At 54.7% G+C, this 14246-nt stretch overlaps 1 protein-coding gene across 1 annotated transcript in view; it reads left to right on the top strand.

Annotated features, from left to right (window-relative positions):
- Nucleotides 1–14246, top strand: part of IGSF21 (immunoglobin superfamily member 21) — a 41692-nt gene that overhangs the window by 16070 nt on the left and 11376 nt on the right. Inside the window, exon 2 of the mRNA XM_051773441.1 lies at nt 6244–6356. Coding sequence (XP_051629401.1) covers nt 6244–6356 — 113 coding nt within the window. The remainder of the gene's footprint in view (nt 1–6243; nt 6357–14246) is intronic.

The following is a 14246-nucleotide window of genomic DNA, read 5'->3' on the forward strand; positions in this document are numbered from 1 at the left end:
CAAGTGACCTTGGGCTCGACACCAAATGGGGCGTCAGTTCTTTTCCTTTTTGAATGGGATATTTGTCCTGGGAGGAATCCAGGATTTCAGGGAAGAAGAAAAGTGTGGGCCGTGTTCAGAAGTCCCATCTCAGGTGGGTTTTGGCAGCAGCTCTGGGAGCTGGGTTTGGTTTTCTGGTTTACACAATATAGAGGTCACAGAGTCATGGGATGGTTGGGAAGGGATGTCAAAGACCATCTCCTTCCACCTCCTGCCATGGGCAGGGACACCTCCCACTAGAGCAGGCTCAGAACCACATCCAGCCTGGCCTGGGACACTTCCAGGGATGGGGCAGCCTTGGCTTCCCTGGGAAAAAAACCCCACCTTTGGATGGTGATAAAATGTGATGTACCAGTCCTGACCCATTTGGAGGTGACGTGTGAACTGAGCCCCCCGGGGGCCTGGCTGCCCCCAGCACCCTAATGGAGTGCTCTGCTCACTTAATCTTCATTTAAAAGGGGTGAAAGGCCAACCCGGCCCCGCTCAATCGATGCATTGATCCAGATTATTGATTTACATTCCAAAGAGCTAACGAGACACGAGATCCATCCACAGGATGTGGCAGGTTCAGGGCCCCCGTTGCATCCGATTAGGTGAAGAAAAACAGGCCCGAGCATGTTCTGCCCCCTCCCTGTACATCCCACACGTCCTCCCCCGGCTCTGCCATCCCGCAGGATTTAGGGGCTGCTTCGGTCCAGCAGCTCCCCCATAAAGGATGATTAGAGATCCAGCTGCAAATTGTTTCCTCCCACTTATGCAAATGAATGAGGTAAGAGGCATCTAATTAAATGTTTGTACTTTAATACGCCACGGTGTGAAGGAAGATGAATTTTAATTACGGGCTCTTAATTGTTTGGTCGGCCTGTTAATATCCTATTTACACAGTATTAATACAATTTGCTCTCTGCCAGCAGGGCTCTTCCTCACGGTGGGGGATGACCAATTTCATGGGTTTATTTTATGAAATAAACCCATTTTGCCAAAGCCAACGTGATTTTTGGGAGGGCAGTGGTGAGTTTGGGGATGTTTAGCCCTGCTGATGCTCAGCTTTCGGGTTTTTTTGGAGGAAAAACTCAATATTCAAGGAAAACTCAAGCAGTTCATGGATTTATAAACTCCCATAGGATCCTCCAACCCATTTTTTCCCCTCCCAAAAGGACCATCTCCTTTGGAAGCACGATGCCGAGCCCACGTGTCACATCCCATTCCATTTCGGTTGTTAGACCTGTGTTAAAACACTTATTCCGCTGTTTAAATAAAAAATAACCCCCCCTGTACAGCAGCTTTCGAGGAGAAGCTCCAGATTCAGCAAAATTTGGCCACTCTGGACGGGGCCAGATGAGACTCCTTCGCCGTCTCTCGGAGCCCTCCCGGGTTAACGAGGAGAGGCAACAACGTATTATAATTGTAAATGGTCCTGGAATGTCATAAATAAAGCATCAGCCGAGCTGGGGAGGGAGAGGGAAGGTATTTGCTGCGCTCCCAGGAACGGGAGCAACTGCTGGTGTTTAATCTTTAATGAACAAGATGTTGCGAAGTGCCTCCAGTCAGAGCGTGTTTGGGTAACGCCGCTCAGCCCGCGGGGGGGTGACAGCCCCGACCCTGCCGTGCCACCGCTCGCCCCTCGTGCCACCCGTCATTCCTCGGTCGGGAATGCGGAGCAGGATCGCTCCCAGCCTTTCGCGGGTGTTCCCCGCCCTTTCTATCCCATCTGGCGCTTCTGCAAGTGGCGAAACGTCTCCTCCTCTCCTCAAATCCTGGGAAAGGATGAAGATCAGCCCTTTGCCGATGGAGAGATCCTAGTCCCTGCTTTCCCATTCCCTCCCTGTATCCGCCTCCCGCGCTGGCCCCGGTCGGTGTGAATTATGGATAAGCCCCGCTAATCACCGGCTGATTAAAATGATGAGCTGTTAATATTCCCTCGCCTGTCGCCTCCGCCGAGGGGGCGCGGCGGCACCTGAAGGCTGGCGGGGACGGGGAGGGGCTGGATGGGGCAGCTGCGTCCCCTCCTCCGGCTCCATCCCGAGGCACCGCTCCAAAGGCCATCCCGGAATACAGCGATGGGGACAGGGGGAACCTTGGGGTCGTGACCCAGAGGGGTGAAGTCCATCAGCAGCCGTGGCTGCCCCATCCCTGGAAGTGTCCAAGGCCAGGTTGGATGGAGCTTGGAGCAGCCTGGGCCAGTGGAAGGTGTCCCTGCCCATGGCAGGAGGTGGCACTGAATAGGCTTTAAGGTCCCTTCCAACCCAAACCATCCCATGATTCTATGATCAGTTTGAAGTCAGCTTTTTGGGAAGCGCTGGGAGATGAGAAATAGCTTTTGGGGAAGGACTGGGAGGTGAGAAATAGGTTTTTTGGGAAGCGCTGGGAGGGCAGAAATCAGGGAATGGAAGCACCAATCGATAATAACAAACAAATCTTCAATTTTGATGAATGTTAGAGGATTTCAAGGGTGTGGGAAGATGGGGAGGGGTTGTTTTGTGGTGCTGGGATGCACTGAAAGGTTCCATCATCCTGAGGCGTTCCGGGGCACCCACGGGGTGCTGCGTGGGCCGGGCTTGGGGGACTCCCAGCACCCCCCACCCCCTCCTCAGCAGGACAGGGACCTCAGCCAGGGGGGTTCAGCCACGGGTGCTCCATCCCTCGAGATTCCCATGGGGTGCCTGGCTGCTGCTGTGTGCCAAAATCTCTTGATGGGAGGCTGACACTGGGCAGAAGTGGGGCTGGAAGCATCCGGCCTCATCCTCCCCTTCCCGGCCGGAGTGAAACCTGCCTCTTCCCTCGGAGCTATTTTGTAATTGAAAGCACTGAGCATGTTACAATGTGCTCCTTTTATTAATGTGTCACTCCTGATTTAAAAGGACATTTCATTTATCTCTCCCTTCCCCCTCTCCCCCCCTCCCTTTTTTTTTTTATCCCCCTTAAACTGGATGTCGCAAGAATTCCCACAGCTCCCGAGCAAAAATACTCTTTTCTCCCCAGGGATGCGATCTAATCAGAGGGATGAATTTCCATAGGTCTGAATCTAATCAGAGGGTGGCCCGGCACAGCTTTCACTATAAAATATGTCTTATTTAAAAGAGCAAAGGGGAAGGAGAGGAGCCTCGGGGTTCAGAGCTGCCTTTGGGATGCTGATAACGCAAAGGATGACGGAGAATTTGGGACGGGCTCCTCCTTTGGAGCAAATCTGGTGCTCAGCCCTTTTTAAATAGTTCTTAAAATTCAGCAAGACCTGTCACTGCTGGTTTCTTCTCCCCAGTAAATCCAAAGAAAGGGCCCAAAGTGTGGATTTTGAGGAGCGGTGACACTTGGCAGTTGTGTGCTGTCGGGAAGCAAAGGGAAGGGGAGGATGAGGGATGAGATTTGTGCATCAGCCACAGCAAAACAGCAGGTTCTGGACGGCTCCATCTGGATTCCTGCTTTATTTTCCAGTGCCTGACTTTGTTTTCCCTGCTTTTCGCCCTCCCCTCCACACATCCTTAGCATTTTGGGGGCTGGTTCCTGTGGGGATCATGCATCTGTTTCTCTCTGCTCTCCCTCCCGCTCTTGCCTCCTTTGTTTCTGTGTCTTCTGAGGTTATTTTGCTCTGAATTTGAGCAGTGATGCTCTTTGAGCATTTTGATTTTCACCTTCCCTCCCCCTCCAGGTACAGCTGGGGCTCCACCATCAGCCCTCCGTGGGATCCCCATCCCCTGGCACCGGCACAATAAATCACAGAGCTCCAGAGCTTTGTCCTTTCCACTCAGGATCTCCTCAGGAGAAGTGCAGGAGCATCCTGTGGTTACACCCTCATATTTTTAAGGACCAAATGTCCAAATTTAAGGACCAGCCAGGCCTGGATTACCAGGAGTAGAGGCAGAAGCTGCTGCCATTGGCATCTCAAAGTGGTTCTGCAGCACCTGGAGGGAGCAGGGCCGGCGGGAAGCCCATTTTGGGTATTTTTAGCCATTCAGAAGTTGCAGGTTGGAAATGTGTTTGCAGGGGGATTTCCTTGGATAAATGCTTGGGCTGATGCATTTGGGTGAGTGGCTGGGGCCAGCCCAAGCTTGATTAGTTTTGGCTTAAAAAAGCCACCAACCCTCAGAAGACATTCTAAGCACCCCTCAAACCCTTGGCTGGGCTGGGACTGGGGATGCTTCCCCTTCCCATTGCAGGGCCCGGGAATGCAAGGCAGCACCACGGGAAGAGGGCTGGAAAACCATCTGGAGATGCTGCACTTATGAGCCAAGAACTCCTGTGTTTCAATATCTCCTGGGCACGAGGGAAAACTCGATCTTAGCTCCGGCTTTGTCACCGTCGGTTCTGCCGCCGGCTTTGTGTAATCGCGCTGATCCACGCCGGGGGCAGAAGGGGATGGAATCCCGCCCGAGGCTCCAGCGCTGCCTCATGGAGAGCCTGAGCTCTTCCACAGGCGGGGAGGCTCCGTCCCCGGCACGAATCCACCCCCCGTTTCCTTCGGGCAGATGCCACCGAGCTGCCAAACGTTCGCTCATCCCCCTCCCTTCCCTTCGTGCCTGTTGCTCCTCTCGCTCCTGGAAATGTCAAAAGTGAAGCGAGGGGAAGCGGGGCAGTCGCTGCGAGACCTCGGCTGACCTTCCTCGCATCCTTCCTCCTCCTCCTCCTCCTGCTGCCTCTCCCATCACTGCCTCTTTCTATCTGCAAAGCCCCGAATTCGAGGGGACCTCGTGCTGCGTTGGCAATCTCAAGGAATTAATCCCTGCTTTAGCAAGCTAAAATAAACCCTGTCCAGGCGAAGGGAGAGGCTGGAAAGATGCTGGCCCTGGATGAACAAGGATGCTGGCGGGGATTTCGGTCACTCTCAGCAAGGAGGTTGGGATTCCAGGCTGAAACATTAAACTCCATCTTCTGTGCATCGATTCAGGGCTGCAAAGAGCCCTTGATTTACCCCTCATGGCTGCACCTGCTGCGCAATGCTCCAAAACCCCTCCAAAAACATACAGAAATCCACTTTTTATCTAAATTTCCTCTCTTACAGTTGACTGCAGCAGCAAGGCCGCTGCTGTAACCCCCCAAAAAGCAGCACAAAAAGGGTTTCTTCAGCCTGAGAGCCCCGTGCTCAGTATGCCAGGCCATGCTGCCGTGCTGGTGCAGCAGGCACGTGGGAGTGGAGCGTGTTCTCCCGCAGGTCGTGGCTGGGATTTATAGCAAAAACAGAGACAAGTTGTTTTACAAGTGATGCTGAGCCTGGAAACACCGGCTGGGGGACACAGACAATCACCTTCACCTCCTCCAGGGCATCTCCTTCCAAGGAGTCTCCAGTTCTGCAGCCCTGCTTCTAAAACTGCTCCTGTTTTCCAGACTTTTTCTGTCATTTTTTTTCACCCAGTGCAAGCAATAACTAAACCCCCTGGATTTTGGCAGGGGGTGAGGGGTTCTTTTGGGGTGTCCTGGTTACTGATGGGGTTAAACGGGTGTGATCAGGGTGAGGATGCTGAAGAAAGGCTCGGCTCTGCCGGGCTCTCAATCTGTCATCTCCCAACAGCCGGAGGAAAGAGAGGAAAATAAAATAGGAGTGCAATTGCCTGCCCTCCTGACCCTGGCTGCTCTGTGCTCCTGCAATAGTTTTGCAGCAAATCGAGGGGAAAGAGGGAGAAAAGTGCCAGACGGAGCCGCCCGTGCTCTCATTTTCCAAGGACGGATCCGGCATCCAGCCGGGGGGGACGCGGGGAAGGAGCAGGCTCCTGGCCAAGGCCGGGCTGTAAAAACACAGGTTGGGCTTTGTGCATGCTCTGATTAATCTGTTGGATCCATTCCCATAAGGAATGAGTAAGTTAGAGATTTTAATGCAAGCCTGGGGCGGGGGAACCTGGTCTGGAATGGGGGGAGAGCCAACGTGGGGCAGAGGACGGTGAAGGCCAAGTCAAAGCCAATAAATTCACAGGAAGGATGGGCTGCAGTCTGCAGGGTGGGAGGGGGTTTGGTGGGATTTTCCTAAATTCAGGAAGGGTTTTCTTCAATTTAGACTTTTTTGCTGCATTGGGAGCAGCCAAAATTCTCCACTGGGAGGGGCCAAGTACCACCCAGGTGGGCTCGTCCAGGCATCCTCCCTCCCTCCATGGGACGCAGCGTTTGCTTCCCGTGGCCATTAACCAGTGAAACCATCCAGGGACAGCGTTTTAACCCCTGCTCCAAACTTCCCCAGAGCTCAACTCTCCTTTCCTCCCTCTCTCCTCCCTCTCCCAGCCTACCTGACCGTGAGCATCGAGCCGCTGCCGCCCGTGGTGGTGGGAGACGCCGTGACCCTGAAATGCAACTTCAAGACAGACGGGAAGATGCGGGAGATCGTCTGGTACCGGGTGAGTGGCACTGGAGCCTCTGCCCTGCCCCTGGGGACGGGAGCAGGAGGACACCAGGCTGCTCTGCTCCTCTGGAACAGAAGGTCAAGGCCGGATGGTGGAGGGAAAGGCAGAGCTCTGGCTGATGGGAATCGATTCCGGGAAGGAGCCAGGCAGGCTGGCCTTTCAAAACCTGGGGGGGGAGAGATGTCAAATGGCTTTGTAATGACCCTGAGAGCTCCAGGAGGCATTTTCCAGGCGTTTCGTTATGTTTTCCAGGTGGATTTGGGGTTGGCAGGCTCGGTTTGGTGCTGGGGGTTGAGCTGGTCAGGATTTGGGGTCGAGATCGGCCCCGCTCTGCAAAGAGGATTTTTGTGTTGGGTGTGAAATGATGCAAAAAAGAGGGGGGAAATTTGGCAAAATTGGGGGTGTCGGGAGCTCGGGGAGCAGTGCTGGGCTCGTCATGTTGGGCTCTCACAAAACCTTTCCCTGTCCCCAGAATATTTGCAGATTTGGGCTGTTGATCTGGAGGGAAACAAGACTTAAAACCTCTGGTTTCTTCTGGGGAGGAGGGATTTGGGGCTGTGGCTTTCCCCCCTTCCAGCTTCACTCCCATCTGCACCAAGCCCTGATCCAACCTCAAATGTAACAATCCAGAGCAACATTTTTGGCTTTCTCCAGGAAATTTCAGCATAAGCTGCCAAACACAAATAAAACCCCTGCGGTGGTTTGATCAGAGCAAACCTGAAGTTTTCCAGGATGGAAACAGAGCTCTTTGCTCATGGAGGAGGCAAAGAAAGGGCAAATGGTGCCGGTGGCATCGCATGGAGTAACTGCCTTTCACCTGGGAACATTTTTTCTTGGATTTACCCTCATGTTTCTGCTCCCTGAACAAGGAGCATCTGTCTTAAAGCTCCTCTTCACATCCAGGCAGGTTTATAAATAGGAGAAGGTGCTCTCTGGACTGAAATATATTCACTTGCTGGAGTGTGATGTGTGCACAGGAATATTCCATCAAACCCTGGATGCTTTTTGCTATAAATAAATGTGTGTAGACATGTATAACATTTAGGGGTACACCTAAACGGGGTACAGGGGATTCAAGCAGACAAATTTAACAATCTAACCCAAACCCTGCCCCAGCCCCTGAATTGCAGGGTAGAATTGGCTTTGTCTCCCCGGTGCTTTGGGGAGGAGGTTTTTTCTACTGGCTCTGCCATCTCCACCAGGTTTTTCCTTCCCTTTTCCACTCAGTAATATTGGATTAACCCACTTTCCGGGAGCTGGGGCTGGATTTGCATAATCCCCCCTGTGAGGAGGGATGCTGGAGCCCTCAGCGAGAGGATGATGCACTGGGGTGGCCGAGCAAATTATGCTCCGAGAAACCACAGAGAGAATGGAGAGGGAAAAAATAACCCAGCTTTTATTTTTATCACCACAAATCCCCCTCTCTTCCAGCTTTTTTACCCCCCTCCCCCATTCCCTTTTTCTCCTTTCCCGGGGAGCTTCCTGCATTTGAAAGCTGGTTTTCATGGAGCATCTCAGGATTTGCCAAATTCCTTCCCGATTTTAAGCTTTTTTCCCCCCTTTTCCCCACATTTTGTCCCACTCCTGGACTGTTGCAGCTGCCCAGACCCCCAGTGTCCACTCCCTCGGGCGAGGGGTTGGGTGAGCGGGGCTGGACCTGCTGGGGCTGCACAGTTGTGTTTATACCACTTGGAAATCCTGGCGACGTGGCCCCAGAGCAGTGGAAGGGGGATGTGGGGCCTCCAGGGGCTCCTCTGTCCCTTGGTTTGCTGGACAGGGAGCAGAGCAAGCTCCTTGGGTTTAAGGACATGGAGCTGCCCCAGGGGCGACGGCGGGTGTGGAGGGGAAAGGGGGAGAGTGGAGGAGCAAAGTCAATGGAAGCGGTTTGGGGGGACAGAGGGGGGGGGTGTATCCCATGGGATGGATCCATAACCTATGGAGTGCATCCATAACCCACGGGATGGATCCATAACCATGGGATGGATCCATAACTCAGGGGATGAATCCATAACCCAGGGGATGGATCCATAACCATGGGATGGATCCATAACCCAGAGGATGCATCCATAGCCCATGGAGTGCATCCATAACCCAGGGGATGGATCCATAATCCATGGGATGGATCCATAACCATGGGATGGATCCATAACCCAGAGGATGCATCCATAGCCCATGGAGTGCATCCATAACCCAGGGGATGGATCCATAACAATGGGATGGATCCATAACTCAGGGGATGAATCCATAACCAATGGGATGGATCCATAACCCATGGGATGGATCCATAACCATGGAGTGCATCCATAACCCAGGGGATGGATCCATAACCCATGGAGTGCATCCATAATCCATGAGATGGATCCATAATCCATGGGATGGATCCATAACCCAGAGGATGCATCCATAGCCCATGGAGTGCATCCATAACCCATGGGATGGATCCATGACCATGGGATGGATCCATGACCATGGGATGGATCCATAACCCAGGGGATGAATCCATAACCCAGGGGATGGATCCATAACCCAGGGGATGAATCCATAACCAATGGGATGGATCCATAACCCATGGGATGGATCCATAGCCCATGGGGATGGATCCATAGCCCATGGAGTGCATCCATAACCCGTGGGACGGATCCATAACCAAGGGATGGATCCATAACCAACTGGATAGATCCATAACCCATGGAGTGTATCCATAGCCATGGGATGGATCCATAACCCATGGTGTGGGTGTATAACCCAGGGGATGGATCCATAACCCACGGGATGGATCCATAACCCATCAGTGGATCCATAACCCATGGGATGCATCCATACCCCCCTGGGTGGGTGCAGAACTCCCCAGGGTAGGCACATCAAGGCCCGGGAGGGGCAGTTTACCAAGGGCAAAACCCCCCTCCAAGAAGCACCAAACTGCAAACCAACCCCTCCAGACCCCTTTTCCATCAGTTCCCCGGGAAGCCCATGGCTGAGGGCTGGGCAGGGCCGGCAGCCAGGGAAACCTTCTGAGGTCAGAAACTCCTCAGCGGGAGCCACAAACCCACGGCAGAGCCAAGGAGAGCTGGGCTGAGCAACAGGGCTTTTGGCAGCCTGAACAGGAACTCGCACCTTTGCAGAGGTGTTAATTAATATCCAACCCCTCAACACCATCACAGCACCTCCGGAAGGTGCGATGTGCCCGAGAACGTGTGCGAACACGGGGCTGCAGCTCCTGCACATCAGGCAAGTGCCCAAAAACCCTTCGCGGGAGGCGAGGGCGGTGCCGGCGGCGCAAACGAGCTCGTAATGAGGCCGCGGGGCCCCGGAGCTGCCGAGCTGCTGGTTGGAGTCTCGGAGGTCGCACTCGAGACCTGATTAGTATGGTCACTGCCACGCCGCGCGGGGCCGGGGAGGGACAGGAGGACTCTTTTGCAGCAGTGCAGAGCTCTGACAAAAAAAAAAAATACATAAGCAGGAGAGGGAAGGGAAATCCTGCGAGTCCCAGCCGCGGCTCTGCGCAGACATCTGGCAGGGCAGGGAGCGGAGCCGGCGGCAGCCGGGCTGTGCTCACAGCCGGGGCTCGGGGAGCCTGGGAATTCCAGGGAATGCGGAGCCGGCAGCAGCCGGTCTGTGCTCACAGCCGGGGGTTCGGGGAGCCCGGGAACTGCAGGGAACGCAGGGTTTGGTGTCAGACGAGGGCCAGGAGCGGTCCCCGGCGGGGCGCGGGTCTCCCACCGGCTCGGGGGGTGTGACAGGGACAGCGGGCATGGAGGGGACCCCGCGGGGCCGGGGGCAGACACTCTGCCTCCGTTATTTAGTTTGGTGCTCAGTTTAATTAGCAAGAAGAAAAGTAACTGGGCGCTGGAGCTGGCGGTGCTGTCCGCGGTGCTGTCCGCGGTACCCGGCACGGGCGCTGCTCCCTGGAGCACCCGCGCTGCACTTGCTTCTGGTGGTATCTGCGGTGTCCGGGTGTTCCCGGTGTACCTGTGCTGTACGGACGTTGCTCATTGTAGTATCCATGGTGTACGGGCACTGCTCTCCAGAGCATCCCTGGTGTGTGGGCACTGCTCCATGGAGTAGCCATGGTGTGTGGGCACTGCTCCTTGGAGTAGCCATGGTGTGTGGGCATTGCTCCTTGGAGTAGCCATGGTGTGGGAGCGTTTCCACAGCACTCATGGGGTGCCGTGCTCTCTGTGGCACCCATGATGCACAGGTATTACTCCTTGGAGTACCTATAGTGTAAGGTCACTGCTCTCTGTAGTATCCCTGGTGTAAATCACTGCTCTCTGTAGTATCCCTGGTGTAAATCACTGCTCTCTGTAGTATCCCTAGTGTAAGGTCACTGCTCTCTGTAGTATCCCTGGTGTAAGGTCACTGCTCTCTGTAGCCCGCCCTCGGTGCACAGGGATTACAAATCCTTTACTCCGTCCGAGATCTCCGGGCCGGTCCCTGCCTGGCAAAGCCCGCGGAGGCTCCAAGTGCTCCCCCCGGCCGGTGGCTCCAAACGCATCCCGAGGTCGGTGGCACCGCTCGGAGCCGCCTGATCGACGGTGACAAAGCCCGTCCCCGCGGGGGCCTCCCCTGCCAGTGCCCATTAGGAGAAGGGAGACATTCCAGCCCGGCCAGCGCCTCCCGCGGGGCTCGAGCGGGAGTTGTTGCTGGTGACAGTGATAAAGTCCCCGCTGGCAGCAGCAGCGGCTCCAGGGGAGGGGGCACACGGGGTGCAGGGGCCAGCTGAAGGGCACACGATGTGCCGAGGCTGTTCCAAACCCTTCCTGTGCCGTTCGGTGCTGCTGGGAAAATCCAGGGCCTCGGCAAATTCGGGAATGCTCGGGAAGAGGCACCGGGATGCTGCTTTTCACCCCTCGCTCCTGGAAAACATCTCCCTGAAATTCACGTCCCCCTCCAGATTGTCCAGTGGTTGTACCTCTGATTTCCACACTTGCTTCCCTTTGGGAGAAAACTCAAGTTTTATGGATGTGGAGAAATTCCCTAAAAGCTGAGCAAAGCTGCTGATGGAGAGATTTTGGGGCCTGCAGCTGCGAGAGGTCTGACTCGTGCCATTCATCTCGCCCGGCTGGGTTGTCTCCGTGCCTCGAGATGATAATTTAAGTGTCAGGATGGGGAACTCCTTTAATTCCTCATGTTCAGGCAGGGAGAGAAGGTCACGAGCAGCAGCAGTTTATTGAGCTCTCTATTACCAGGGCATCGTTCCTGCTCCGGGAAGGCTGGGATGTGCCTCCCAAAATTGAACAATCCACTTGTCATAATCATTTGGTCATTCCTGTGGTTTAGGGATGTTGGAGAAGGGGGTACCAGCCTAAGTGATGCCTTTTGGGGGATGGAGAAGGGTCATGGTGTGCATTTTAGGGTCAAACCACCTGGGTTTGGGCAAGTAAATCAAATAATCTGGGGTTTTGGATGGTGAATTTGATGCTAGTGGCTCTGGGCAAGGTGGTCCAGCAAGCTCGGGATGGGAGGGTGGATTCCAGCCAGCTGAGCTAAATGTGGATTCTCAAGGGAATGGGCAAGGGAGTCAGAAAAAAGCTAAAAAAGGAGTTTTGCAGCAGGATGAGTTTCTCCCAGTGCTGTGACAAGGACTTGGATTCTGCAGACCCCGGTGCTGCTCCCCCTGAACAACCCGGGCATTGCAGTCACCCCTCGCAGCCCCTCCAGGGGATTTTCCCTCTTTCCATGGCAAGTGCTTGTCCATTTACTTGGAGAGGGGGTGTCAATGTAGACCCCAGGACACCGAGCCTGGACCAGAGCCCGGTGATGTCATTTCATAACCCACTTTGCCCTCCAAAATCGCTCCCCCCATCCTCCCTGATCCTACATCCATTGCCTGCCGATGCCTATTGAACCCACTGGGCATCCCAGCGAGAGGCTCCGGGGATATTAATGGGGCCGCTGTATTTTGGGGGCAGCGAACGGCCGGGTCACCAGCGAGGTGAGGGCGGCAGGAGGGAGCTGCCTCTGCGACAGCAGGAAGGAGTAGGAGGTTAATGCCTCCCTGTGCTGTGGCAGTCGCCGGGTTTTTGTCAGGAATAAGATTTTTCTTGGGATTTATAAATAATGCAGGAGGCAGCCTCGGGCTGTCTGAGCTCGGCTCCGGTGCTTTAAATGTGCATTTCCTCTCCTCGTGCCCCTTTTCCTCACACTCCTTGATGTGGAGATGTAATCTGGGGCAGTCGCCATCCGATGCTGCCCAATTATTATCCTTTCTTGTTCCCAGCGGGAAGCAACGGGCTTGGCTTGGCCGCTCCCACTCCCCTGGGGGTTTAGCAGCAACTTTATATGGAGCTCCTCTCCAAAAAAATGACCCCAGGGCACAGATAAAAGGCTGAAAGTAGGTCTAATCCCCGGAGAGAGACTATTTTCCGTGTGCCTTTTCCTGGGAGTTTATTAACTGCCGGTAATCCCCCCGCGACCGGGCTCCGCATCTTCCCTTGCTGTGCATCCTCAGGGAATGCCGGGGGTCCCCGGGAGGGGGGTTGAGCAGTGGCACGAACGACTTCCAGCTGCATTTCCCACTCCTGTCCTTGGACGGAGCTTGGTGGTTTGTCCACATCTGTCCAGACGTGCCGGGGAACTCCTGTGACTGATACGGGGGTGTCACATCCACCTCCCCCCATTCCCAGAGCTTCCTTCCCGACAGCTTCGTTGCATCCCTAAAATAACCCCTAAAAATCCTTGGAGACCATACACAAAGAACCTCTCCATCCAGGAGCGGCTCCTTAAACTCACCCCGGGGTGTAAATACGAGTCAGGGGAAATCAGACGTGTCCTTGAAAACTTCCCCTGGTTCCCAAGGCCGGAGATTTACAGCTCTGATAATTCCTCCCGCACTTCTTTATCCCACGCCCGTGTGTTTTCTTTGCAATAAAAGCCTCAACCTGGGCGAATAAATCTGAAGAGATGGTTTTAGTGACAGATTTTTTTCTTCTTTTTTACCATTAAAAAACGTGGAAAAGAGGAAATCTGGAATCAAAGTGTTTTGTCCAAGCGAGAGAGATGCGTTGGGTGGGGTCAGTGGGGTCTTGTCCCCAGGAGATGCTGGGTTTGGGGGGTTGAACCCCAAAATCTTCTTCTGCACCTGGTTTGCTTTAAAACATGAGTATTTTAACCCTCTGAGGGACTGAGCTGGGCTGTTTTAGCCCCTAAATGCACATCTCCTCCTACATTGCTTTCCTCTGCCTTTTCCTTCTTAATTTTCTGCTAAAATTCCTCCTCAGAAGAAGGGTAGATAAATCTGAAGGCACTGGGGGACACAGGGGAGGAATGAGTCCTCCTCAGACCTAAAAAGAGCCTTTTTCCACTTAAAAATCCCAATCCCAGTGAGCAGCTGGACACAGGAGTCGGTGATGCCATAACTGGGTGGAAATGTGTGGATTTTGCTTTTAATGATAAATAAAAAAATATTTAATGTTATTGATCAATAAAAGTATTGAGGGCACCCTCGGGAAGTTCCCGGCCAACCCCAATCCAGGGATGTGGATGTGCTGGAGGGCAGGAGCTCTGCAGAGGGGTCGGGACAGGCTGGATCCAGGGACAAGGGGGAGCGTCAACAGGGCCAAGTGCCGGGTCCTGAACCTGGGTCAGGACAAACCCCTGGAACGCTCCAGGCTGGAAAGCCGGGAAAGCCCTGGGGGTGCCGGTGGCAGCGCTGGACACGACCCGGGTGTGCCCGGGGGGGCGAGAGGCCGATGGCCCCGGGCTGGGCCCGGCCCAGGGGGGGCACAGGAACAGGGCAGGGCCCGTCCCTGTGCTGGGCACGGCCGGGGCACCTCCAGCCCCGGGGGCACCGCCGGGACCCTCCGGACAAGGAGGACCCGGAGGGGCTGGAGTGTGTGCAGGGAAGGGAAGGGAGCTGGGAAGGGGCTGGAGCAGCAGGAGCAG

Source organism: Manacus candei, unplaced genomic scaffold, assembly GCF_025592945.1.
Source record: "Manacus candei isolate 608988 ecotype Guabito, Panama unplaced genomic scaffold, ASM2559294v1 h1tg000169l, whole genome shotgun sequence".
NCBI lineage: Eukaryota > Metazoa > Chordata > Aves > Passeriformes > Pipridae > Manacus > Manacus candei.